Source organism: Alosa alosa, chromosome 8 (assembly GCF_017589495.1).
Source record: "Alosa alosa isolate M-15738 ecotype Scorff River chromosome 8, AALO_Geno_1.1, whole genome shotgun sequence".
Lineage (NCBI taxonomy): Eukaryota > Metazoa > Chordata > Actinopteri > Clupeiformes > Clupeidae > Alosa > Alosa alosa.
This window is the reverse complement of record NC_063196.1, coordinates 24914953-24927311: the sequence shown is the minus strand read 5'-3', so window position 1 is coordinate 24927311 and position 12359 is coordinate 24914953. Positions and strand designations below refer to the sequence as shown.

General features: G+C 44.8%; 1 protein-coding gene across 2 annotated transcripts; it reads left to right on the top strand.

Annotated features, from left to right (window-relative positions):
• The first annotated feature begins 825 nt into the window (after nt 1-825).
• dusp10 (dual specificity phosphatase 10) lies at nt 826-10625 on the top strand. Of its 2 annotated transcripts, none has more exons than XM_048251419.1 (4): nt 826-973; nt 2571-3489; nt 8455-8832; nt 9156-10625. In XM_048251419.1, the coding sequence occupies exons 2-4, from the start codon at nt 2619-2621 to the stop codon at nt 9419-9421; spliced, it is 1515 nt and encodes a 504-aa protein (XP_048107376.1). In that variant the 5' UTR covers nt 826-973; nt 2571-2618; the 3' UTR covers nt 9422-10625. The 2 variants fall into 2 exon arrangements, with proteins under 2 accessions (XP_048107376.1, XP_048107375.1); XM_048251418.1 differs by lacking the exon at nt 826-973 and adding an exon at nt 984-1241.
• Nucleotides 10626-12359: the final 1734 nt, after the last annotated feature.

Here is a 12359-nt window from a genome sequence, read left to right as displayed (position 1 = left end):
TTTTAAAATACAACTCCCCTATTGCTATAAGCACTTACAAAGGACATCTATAGTCTACCAAGTCATACACACATGACTTTATCAAAGAAAACATAAACTTAGTGTCAGCAAACCTCACAGAGCATACCAACGCCAGTTAGTCATTTAAAGGGTTTTCTGGGTATGATTCACATTCTTTGTTAAAAGGCTCAGCACGTGTGACCAAAAAGGCTTTCTTTCTGCTCTATTCTATCCGCTTTCTGCTGTATCTTTGGGCTGTATCAGGCCGCCATTCTCTAAAGCTTAAGGGCACATCCCCTCAGCCCTGATCTGTAGGCACTTTGATCAGCTACAGTGGCACATGCATAAATAGCTGGCCGTGGTACCACTAGGCGCTATGAATAGAACCAATAATAAATGTCCCGCATTGTTCAGGGTTGCTGCGCAGCTAAATTTAGAGGAGCGCAGATGCAATTTGGGTTGTGATAGTGAAACCCTTTAGCTGTGGCATGTGTCCTGTCATGGGGGGGGGCGATGCCATGCATATTATAGGAGGAACATGGCCAAATATCTCTATTTACAACCTGCCTATTTATTATTGTGTGTGTCATATTATTATTAGTAGTACAGGTTAAAATCTGTTTCAGTGTTTCAAATAAGACTATTTCATAAATCATGAATCAGCTTCTCAGAGCTGAATGAGTTTGATATGAATGGCTCTCAATTTCGATGAAAACACATGGAGAAGACAGGTTATGGTCTACGTCACAGGGGACGGGCCTCCCTCCCCTATATTTGACTGCTGTTGCGCTTCACTCTGTTGGCCTATTCGAAGAGCTCGGGAGCTGTTCGGTGTCTTCGGTCCGGCCTGAGAGGCTTTTGATTGGTTGCCAATGACATCACCCCTGCTCTCGTACACTGAAGTCTGAGCATTGTTCGCTCACTCTACGGAGAAAGCTGACTTTACACCGGACAAACTCCCTCCCACCGTGGGGTTGGTTTTTCACTTTTATACAGAGTGACTTTAATATTAAAACGTCCTCCATTGGTTCATGCTTGTGTCAATCGGATAATAGCCTACTAGCTACTCCAGTAGGCTGGTTGACCCTCTTGTATATTATAATGCTTGGAGCGTAGCAAAAAGTAAAAATGTTGCGGATCCACGGCTTTGGGACGGGCTGAGTTGAGTCAGCGTTGTTGATTGTAGATTAAATAACCGACATTTGCCCCCAAACCACCGGAGGTTTTATTTATTTACATAGGTAAGTTCGTTCATTCAATAATGTGTGCTAAGTTTAAATGTCAAAGTTATTTTCAATTAGATAGTGTTACCGCGTATAGGTGTTCCATCTGTCTTCTAGCCTACGTTTAAAAATATATTTCATTGAATGAAGTCTGTCCTGTTATTGCTGTAGCCTAGGCTAAATCGATTGATCGGTCAATTCAGAAGCAGGAGAATAGATGTAATTTAGTAAATGGCTCAAAATCGTTTTACCGGCATGGTTTAAAAGCGATGACAGGTTACACAGAGATAGCCTAACCTGTACACTTGTGGTTAAGCATGTAACCGATTGGATGTGTTCGTCTCAAGTAGCCTACAAAATAAGAATGGTGAGTTGACAATTTGTTTGGCAGTGTTGTTTGCCATTGGACTAGCGAAATATTATTTGTGAGCGCAAGTCGTACAATTGTCTCTCTGTGGCTGGATGGCGGTGCGGAGCGTCTTCGCTGTATTCCCAGCACGTCCACATGCCGGCTCCTTCAGCTCCCCTCTCTGGGCTGCCTGGTTATGCAGTTATGACATGGGGTTTGGATGTTGAAGGGTCGGGCGACAGGCAGACGTAGCCGCGATTAGTTAACGATGGGATGTGAGGAAAATTACCGGTTAGATAACAAACGATTGTACAGCACGAATTGGCGGTAACAGTGGCTGTCGGAAGCTCATTGATGAAAAGGCGCACAAAATGCGGCGTGTTATGCTGCAGTGTTTTATCTTCACCGAGATGAAATACTAATTGATACAGCATACAATCACCAGACCGTGGCTGGAACCAATCCTAGTTTGACCCGCTTCTGTGTTAGGACATGTCATGGATGTGATGATGTATAATCAATTTCATATAGACCACAGTGCTGGCATATGGGTTTTCTCTATGGCTATGTAGCCTATTCCAAAATTCATCCGAAACTGCTCAGTAATGTGCATGTGGCCAATATCTCAGTGATGTGTCATCCATATTTATTCGTGAACACAAGTGGATTATTTGTCATTTTGCTGTGACACTTACTGAATGGAACTGAGCAGCGCAAACCACACTGTCGACCCATGCATGCGGCAGTCCGCCAAAGCTGTGAAATCCTTCCTAATTTATTGCTCAATTCTCAAATCCTCTCCCTTACTTTTGAAACCATCTGGGTGCACACGCACATTCTCACAGACACAGACACACATACTGTAAACACATGCCATGCACACAAACACACTGATAATCACACAAACTGGGGTCATTGAGTGTGTACTGATTGTTGTTGCCTGGTTTTATAGCTCAGCTTGTCTCTCCCTCCCCTCCACCCCCCTCTCCCCAATGCAGGCTGGGTCCCTGAGTTCTCCATAGTATTGCCAGCTCCTCAGCCTCCCCATGCCTCCGTCTCCTCTCGACGACAGAATTGTGGTGGCGCTGCCAAGGCCTATCCGACCTCAGGAACTCCGACTCTGCCTGGATACCACCAGCTACCTGGACGCGGTCGCCGTCGCGGCCACCGCGGCCACCACAACCACCACCGCCGCCGCCACCGCGCACAGCAAGACGACGGTCATCAGCACCACCGTGGTGAAGATCCAGGCGACCAACCTCACGTATATGCCCTCGTCCAGCGGCTCCGCGCGTTCGCTGACGTGTGGATGCAGCAGTGCCAGCTGTTGCACGGTGAGCACGTACGAGAAGGACGGCAGCCGGCCGCAGCCCACCCATCGCCCGAGCCAGCAGGTCAGCGCGTCCAGCCCCGACCTCAGCTCCGACGCAGGTGGCTATGGAGGCCCCGGCGGCGCCCACCCGCCCAGCCCTACCTCCCCCATCGCTGGGCACGGCGAGGCCCTGAGTGCCCCCAGCCTCACCTCGGGGGCATCCAGGTCCGCCTACCGGGTGATCCACCCCAATGAGCTGGCCGAGAAGATGACCCGTTGCCCCATGGGCCACCCGGTGGGGCCCGTTCCGGTCATCATCGACTGCCGGCCCTTCATGGAGTACAACAAGAACCACATCCAGGGTGCCGTGCACATCAACTGCTCGGACAAGATCAGCCGCCGGCGCCTGCAGCAGGGCAAGATCACCGTGCTGGACCTCATTTCCTGCCGGGAGGGCAAAGACTCCTTCAAGGGAATTTTCTCCAAAGAGATCGTGGTGTATGACGAGACCACGGTCGAGCCGGGTCGGGTCACCGCCTCCCAGCCCCTGCACGTCGTCCTGGAATCCCTGCGGAGGGAAGGGAAGGACCCCATTGTCCTAAAAGGTAAGCTGCTCTGTGCCTGACTAAAAACGAATTACACCAGGCCATGCCTAGGCTACTGAGCTGTTAAGTTCTCAGGCACTGCCTTTGAAAAGATCAAAAGCGATTTATTTTCTTTATTTTTTATTTTTGCTTCGCCTTACATGCCTGAGGCAAAGAAATTGCTCGATTTTGACGGCTTTATGCTGCTACTGTTCTTGACGTTGGCACTACATTTCCTCCTTAATACCCCAGTCCCTATCTTGGTCCTCTTCCCTCTTCCCTGTCATGCTCTCTGTGCTGAGACGATCACAAAAGCCTTTGCCTTTGAGTCAGTGGATGAAATTACAGTGATGTTCTCGCAGCGCTGCTTAACAGGCATATCCTGCCTCCTCTGTGCACTTCTCACCACGGGCTTCTTTGCCCTGTGAAAACGAAAAGCCATTTCAGTTGTCAAAACAAACAGTCATTTGCATAGCGGCAGATAGCACCTGCAGATAGACGAGCTAAAGATAGAGCTGATGAAATGCCAGACTGTTGTGTCTGCATTTGAATATGTAGTACATTGCTGGGATAGAAAAAAGCCGAGGATATTTTCTCACTGGAGAAGACGGCATGTGCTCTGAAACACGTACAGTATGTATACACATGTCTAATGTACACACACACACGCACACACACACACACACACACACACACACACACACACACACACACACACACGCACGCGCACACACACACACACACACATACATGCACACACACACACACACACACACACACACACACACACGCACACACACACACACACACACACACGTGCGCACACACACACACACACACACACACACACACACACACACGCACGCACACACACACACACACGCACGCACGCGCACACACACACACACACACACACACACACACACACACACACACACACACACACACACATTCTGTTTTACTATCTTGTCCTTTCCCTCCTTCCTCTCTCTCTCTCTCTCTCTGACACATACACATACACATGCTCACTTATTCAGGCTGACTCTCACTGTGAGGTGATAGGCAGTGACACTCTTGAGACCTTGTGCAGGACAGCAGCTGTTGTTAAATAGTGAGCTCTATTCTTATAGCCCAGGCACAGGCCTACTGGCCCCCTGCCATGTTCTCCGTCTTTGGTGTGGGGCAAGAGGCATGAGAGGGAGGTCGAGGTGGCTTTTCTGTCAGTTAGACTGAATCCAGCTGGGGAAACAGAGCTTGCACGATAACAAGCCCCCCTGTGCCCCCTCTCCTCTCGTATCTTTTCTCCTCTCCTCTTCTCTTCTCACTCCTCTTTTCTTCTCTTCTCTTCTCTTCTCCTCTTTTCTCCTCTTCTCTTCTCTTCTTTTTTCTGCTCTTCTCTTCTCTCCTCTTCTATGCTCTTTTGCGTTTGGAGATTTGGAGATTGAAAGATGTGTCTGTGCATATAATTGCTATATTAAATAGTCATAAAGCAATACCTCTCTTTAAATGGGAATTCAGTTACACATTGAGCCTGTATATATCATCATATTTATGTCTAAATCAATACTGTTCTGGATTCTGAATTACATACAAGTGTGTTTTTCCATTGCCAACATCTGAACATGGGTAATCAATACACACCATGATAGGAGCTCATAACTCACAACAATAGATACTTCTAAATTTATATATGTAAAGGTTTGAGCAATTGAATGAAATTGCTGTACATAGTGTGGATTCAAAAGAAGAGTTTTAGAAAATGTGTTTGAATATCAAGCTAGGGACAGGTTGTTCTAATTGTGGGGAGATGAAGCTATGTACATTCTCTTATTGGTGCACAGTCATCGTAATCAAACAATCTATAAGTCCCTTTGTCATGCATGTCGATGGCAACCAATAAAACGACTTGGCAGTGGTAACATTTTGCTCACTGCTACAATCTCAAAAATATCCTGTTGGTAGCGAAAGTAGGTTTTGGGTCTTCCCCTCAGCTTCTCTGTCAGCAGGCCTAAGGGGGCATTACTCGAGGTTGTCTTCATAGTTTGTAACTATTTGACCCAAAAACGTATGGGTGATTCGGAAATCACCCATACGTTTAATCACCCATAAGTTTATGCCCATGTTGTATATACAGACATTTTGACTTGTCTGTCTTGATATCCGACTAATGAGTCAAAAGTGTATTGGTGTGGCACTGAAATGCATTTGGCCAGAATAACAGCCACAAAACAGGAAGTGAGATGCAAATCTTTTGCATTTACACCAACCAGCATTTCACAAACACCATAAAACTGCCTCTTGAATTATTACGTGTCGCTCATTCTAGTCAACAAACAGTGTTTTTTGACAGTCATAACACAAGGATACATTTTCACAAGTAATTCACTCACAGCCTCGAGCGCAAACATTGCAGGGCGGAAAGTACCAGAAAGATCAGTATGAGGTAGACTGTGAGGTAATGGTGTATTAAGAGAAGTGTAATGTTCGTCTGCTTGATTCTGAAACTGAAATCCACCCTGTGAGCTCACAGCTCCATCATCGCTACCCCAGTTTCACTTCAGCTGACCGTAAGACGAGAGCTCCATCGTTATCAGCGAAGTCGGGAAACAGCATCTTTGATGAGGTCCATATATTACAAGTGCTGCAATCCAGGCAGTATGCCAAAAAGAGGAAGGATTGAAGGATTATTGCAATTAACAGCAGATGCGCTACTTTGTTATACAAACTTTTGATGTGTTTTTTTTGGGGGCGGGTGTAAGCTCTTGCTCGCCAAAGAAAGTTGGTTATTTGTGACTTGGATGCAGGTTTAATATTCAGTACAGCACTAACAGATCTCTCTGTTCCTGCTGTGTTCTAATAGTCTTGGTAATCAGTGGAACCTGGAACCTCATGAAAGATCAGAAGATGAACTGAAAATCCAATCAAATGCACCTTTATCTCTGGTGCTTCTGAGACAGAGTTGTAGATTGACTGGAATGGTGTATTTTCATTAGTGGTCCTTTTGTTTGTTTCCTATTTGCAGAACCAGGATAGTACAGAAAAGACAGACTTCTTTAATATAGAGCTACAGGGCAGGATAAAAAAGTGTATTGTATTATTATAATCAAGGAGTGAACCTTGAAATGCATGCCTCATGGCTTAGGTGGTTGAAGAGGATAAGATGCTTTTCGAAGCACGTACTAGACACGTTGTTTTTAATCGAGTGTCATATTTAGCCTGAAATAGATACATTTCTTTCTGGGTAGAAGTGAAGCATGACTCAGGGCCATTTTGAGCATATGACTTACTTCAGGAAACTGTGTTCAGTATAAAGAAAGCTCACATGCAAAATGTTAGAAGCGTATAATGTTTTTCACACTAGCTACCAAATTCAAATGAAAAGCAAATCTCTCGCCCATTTCCCATCTGTGGTGCCATTTGGGGAAGCCACACAAACACCGTCAGTTTGATCTTAACAGACGCTCATACTGTCAAGCATTTGCTGTCATTACTGTGATCATCAACTTGCTTTCATTTACTGTAGCCAGAATGAAGTCGAAAACAACACCGACATAAGATACAAACACACTTATTTGTACCATAAACTCCTCGCAACATGATGGGCTAAAACAAGCATCTTCAAAATGACATGCTAAATATTTACAGTAAAACGTCTCCAAAGAACCCTGGCCAAACCGCTACAGCACGAGCTCAGCCCTTTCCCCTGTGATATTACATGATGTGAAGCCTCGGAGTTCTTTCATTATTCAAAAGGGGGGTCCAGTGCCAACATGGATCATTACAAACCTCTGTGTAGCGCACGCGTAAATGACTGTCCCAAATACATGTGTATGAGCACCACCGACTGCTGTAGAGCACGGAGCATTTGTGTGGATTAAAAAAAAAACAATTTTCTTTGGGTCAAAGAATGGTTAAAATATTTTATCACCCAGAGAGAGGAAATACTCTTTTCTGATTGGCTGGTGGGGTGGCTATTAAGTAAGGGATAACGGCCGCCGAGGTGTCCTGTTATACGGAATTAATGGACGAGGGCGAGGGGCAAAAAACTCCCCGACGCGCAGCGGAGTTGCCTACGCCCGAGTCCATTAATTCCGTATAACTGGACACACCTCGAAGGCCGTTATCCCGCTTATCACCTGGTTGCCACTGTAAAGCAAAGGAAACACGCGGTTCCGTTTAAAAAGAAGCTCACTAGTTCAGCTTGTTGTAGTGTGTCCTCGGTGTCCTGTTATTCAGAATTAATAGCCACCCCACCAGCCAATCAGAAAAGTATTTCTTCTCTCCGGGTGATAATTCTGAATAACAGGACACCGTTCCATATCAATGCTTATGAATAGTAACTATAACAACCATAGTAGGACGACGGTTGCAGGCTTCGCAACAATGGAATCAACTGTAAACAAGCTAACTGTCCATGCTATCGCTGTTATAGGGCCAACGAAAGTTGTACAACAAGCTGAACTAGTGAGCTTCTTTTTAAACGGAACCGCGTGTTTCCTTTGCTTTACAGTGGCAACCGGGTGATAAGCGGGATAACGGCCTTCGAGGTGTGTCCAGTTATACGGAATTAATGGACTCCGCTGCGCGTTGGGGAGTTTTTTGCCCCTCGCCCTCGTCCATTAATTCCGTATAACAGGACACCTCGGCGGCCGTTATCCCTGACATATGCGGGCGCTATCTACATTGTTTGTATGATGCTGAGTGTGTTGCTCTCCACAATGGCTACCTCTAAGTGGAGTATAATTAGCTGTAGTTTGATAGGACCTTAAAGGTTTTAAATGGTTTAAACCAAAGCCCAGCCAATACATATGCATATTGATATTAATCTCTCTTATTGAACAAGGAACTGATTCAGACATCCTTTCAGTCACTTCATTTCAGCTTCTTGTTTGTGTGTGTGTGTGTGTGCGTGTGTGTGTTTGTGTGTTTGTGTGTGTGTGTTTGTGTGTGTGTGTATGTGTGTGTGTGTGTGTGTGGCTTTCTCAGGGGGCCTCAGCGCGTTCCGTCAACACCACGAGAGCCTGTGCGAGCACTCGCTGCATCTGCACCAGGAGGGCATGGACACCGTTGGGGTGGGTGCCGTGGGCCTGTCGGGGGGGCTACCTCACTCGCTGCCTTCCACCCCCGACATCGAGAACGCCGAGCTCACGCCCATCCTACCCTTCCTCTACCTGGGCAACGAGCACGACGCCCAGAGCCTCGACCAAATGCAGCGGTTCAACATCGGCTACGTGCTCAACGTCACCACGCACCTCCCACTCTACCATTACGACCTCGGCCTCCTCTGCTACAAGCGTCTACCGGCCACCGACAGCAACAAGCAGAACCTACGCCAGTACTTCGAGGAGGCCTTCGAGTTCATTGGTATGCGCCAGCACCTTCTGTCGCATTTTGACCTTGCAGAGTTAGTCTGAATTAATACGACGTGGGTCTGCATTATAAGTACGTTGGCGCTGCAACCACACAGAAAGGCTAAAGGGCTCTGTGGCTAACAAATGACTCACGTTGCATTTTTTTAAATGTAGCTCACAAATGATTACCCATTATTAGGGATGGCCACCGAATTGACAGATTTTTAAAAGCCACACTACCTGAATTACTGTATAACCTGACTCAAATGTCTGTTATTTGTTTATTTATTTGTTTTTTGTTGTTGTTTGTGTGTGTGTGTGTGTGTGTTTGTGCAGAGGAAGCTCACCAGGCTGGGCAGGGCGTCCTCATCCACTGCCAGGCAGGTGTGTCGCGCTCTGCCACCATCGTCATTGCCTACCTGATGAAGCACTCCTGGATGACCATGACGGACGCCTACAAGTTCGTCAAGGCCCGACGGCCCATCATTTCGCCCAACCTCAACTTCATGGGCCAGCTGCTGGAGTTCGAGGAGGACCTGAACAACGGCGTGACACCGCGCATCCTCACTCCCAAGCTGGTCGGCGTGGAGACCATGGTGTAAGCGACGACGCCCCGGAAGTTGTTCCGGATTTGGATTTTTTTGTTTTCTCTCTCTCTTCTTGCTCTTGTTGCAGGCGTTTTCGCCGCACCTTGTCTTTTTACTCTCCTCCTTTTGAAGAGAGAAGCCTCAAAGCCTCACTCTCTTTTTGGAGCTCTGGTTTTTCATGGAGTGCCAAAAGCTTTGGGTGCCATCTCTCCGCCCTCTCGAGATGAAGATAGAGAGAGAGAGAAACACGACAGACAGAGAGAGAGAGAGAGGGAAGAAGAGAGAGAGGGAGCTTCAAAGGGCTCCACTTCACATTTGTTTTTAATTTTTTGTTTTGTTTTTTTTTTAATCTGGGCACGAGAGTGTTAAGATTGAGGACAGCAGAAGAGTTGAGTCCACACCCAAACAGCCCGCTGTTTAGACCTGGCCGCTGCCCAGGAACATGGGGTGGGAGAGACAGGGCCGTTGGATCAGAGGAAGATGTATCTCTGTGTGACCACAGATGGAAGCAAGCGAAGGAGTGACGAGGGCAAAAGAGAAAGATAACAAACGAACAAACTAATATGTTTGATTTTCCAAAACACACACACACACACACACACACACACACACAAAAAAGAAGACAACCAAAAAGCAAACAGATTATTCAGTCGGTCGGCCCCCCCCCACCACCGCTGCCACCAGTTTCGCCCTCTCTCCTTATGCAGTGAGAGAGACTGCAGGGTGTGCGTATCCATTCTGTTTCTCTAAGCTGCTGGTGCGGGCTCAGGCCCAAGGGAGAAGGGGGCAGCCGCGGTTTTTGCCTGTCAGAAAAGATGAAGACTTGTTTGGTGTGTTAGTCCTCTCATTCTATTTTTATACAAAAGTTTACTGGGGTGACCATGACGAGCTCGCTGAGGCTCTCGGTGCAATAATTTCAGAGTGGAATGCTATCAGGCGCTAATGTGTATATATGGGTGATGATTTAACATTTTCCATCTCGCCAGCGAATGACAAAAAATATATAGAGATATAAATATATACTTTGTCTTTTTTGTTATTATTGTAATATTCTATATGCCTTTTGGAAACATAATATATATGCCTGCACCAGAGAGACTGGCACAGGTGTATACAAGGAAACATAATAATTAAAATATTTAGTATTTGCTTATTTTTGTTTCACTGCTGTCCGTGTACACTTTTATTTCGCTGACTCTATAAAAAAACATGAAACCTCTTGAATTGTCTGTGTATTTCAGTAATTGCTTGCATTTTTCATATCCACCATGTTCCATCTCCATCAGCCCCTATCAAGTCATCTTTTAATTTGTCTCTCAAGGGCCACCATACCAATCCAGAAAATGGAATGTCGTATAACACAGGATGACAGTTTCTATTAAGTAGCTAACATTTTTCAATACTGAAGAGATCACTGGTCTATTCTTTAAAGTAAATGAACTCCAGTGTGTTCCAGTGTGGATTTTGGTTGAATATATATTTATATTAGGGCTGTCGATCAATTAAAAAAAATAATCTAATTAATTACATACTCTGTGATTAATTAATCTAAATTAATCGCATATATAATTTTTGCTGTGTGATTTTAAATATTTAAATTCAAACGAATCATTGAATAATCAGCATTAGTGACATTAAAGTTCAAAAACTCTTTTATTATTATTTTCACTGTTCAAATAATTGCCATAATAATCTATGATATGACCTAATATGCTGAGGAAGTGAATTCAAAGTGCTTCAAATTCAAATAAATTCAAAATAAAGTGCTTCAGGAAGAAGTTTTTTTTTCACATACATGGCATTTCAGGCCAAAGATATAACCTAGGGGACACAATGAAAATAACACTCCCCTCAATGTCAACACTTATTTCTTTGCATTGATGTGCGACTATAGAGTTGATGTACTCCGGTGATATGCAAATTCCTTGCTGCAGACATTGCAGAGGACTTTATTTTCAACACTTTATTTTTTTTCAACACCTTCTCTCTTCTTCATTTTACAGTCTAATTTTTACTGACTAGAACGGCTCGGGGGCAAAGGTCATACGGAATCGATTAATCTGCACTAATTTTTTTAATCAGTTATTTTTTCTCAAATTAATTAATCGAAATGAATCAGTTATTTTGACAGCCCTAATTTATATATATTTAAATCTGGCAATATTGCTTAAACACATGTTCAAAACATGTTTCATGGTGCATGTTAACCAAAAAGAAATACATCCTAAGGATGTATTTGACATCAATATATTCAGCAACATTGTCATCTGATGGCTAAAAGTTCCTTTGTTCACAGTTTCATAAACATTGCTTTTGCTCCTGTCTGACATTTGTTGTGTTTGTGTGTGTGTGCGTGTGCATGCATGTGTGTGTATATGTGTATGTGTGTGTGTGTGTGAGTGTTTATGTGCCTCATTCTAATGGATGTTTATGTGAATATGATGACTGTGTACATGTGTTTCTCTGTCTGTTCATAACTGAAATGTTTTTTCCCCCTCCTTGACTTTCTTTGTGATTTACAATCACAAGCTAATTTGAAACAAACGCGAGGGCTCTGACATAACTGCAAACTGAGCTGCTGGCTTTGACCCAGAGGATGTTGTTTTTGAGGGCAATATTATTGTAGTTGATGAAAATCAAGTACAGTAACCCCCCTTTTGTTAATCTTCCCCTGTGTCGCCGCTAAGCTAAGCTAAGTCAAGGTCCTCAGCGCACAGAGTTAGTGCCTCAACCAGTGCCTTAAAGTCATGTGTATCCACTCAGACTGAGCTGGGGAGGTCAGTATCACAAAGACACGCCGAAATTGTGCAAATATGCCTTCTTTTTAAAATGTTTTTATGAAAATGTAACAGAGGCTAAATTTGGTTAGCACAAATCCAGTAGGCCTGCCATGGATCACACCAGTTTCACAGAAACTGTATCTGTGAGACAACAAGGGTTGCATTTCTTGAAA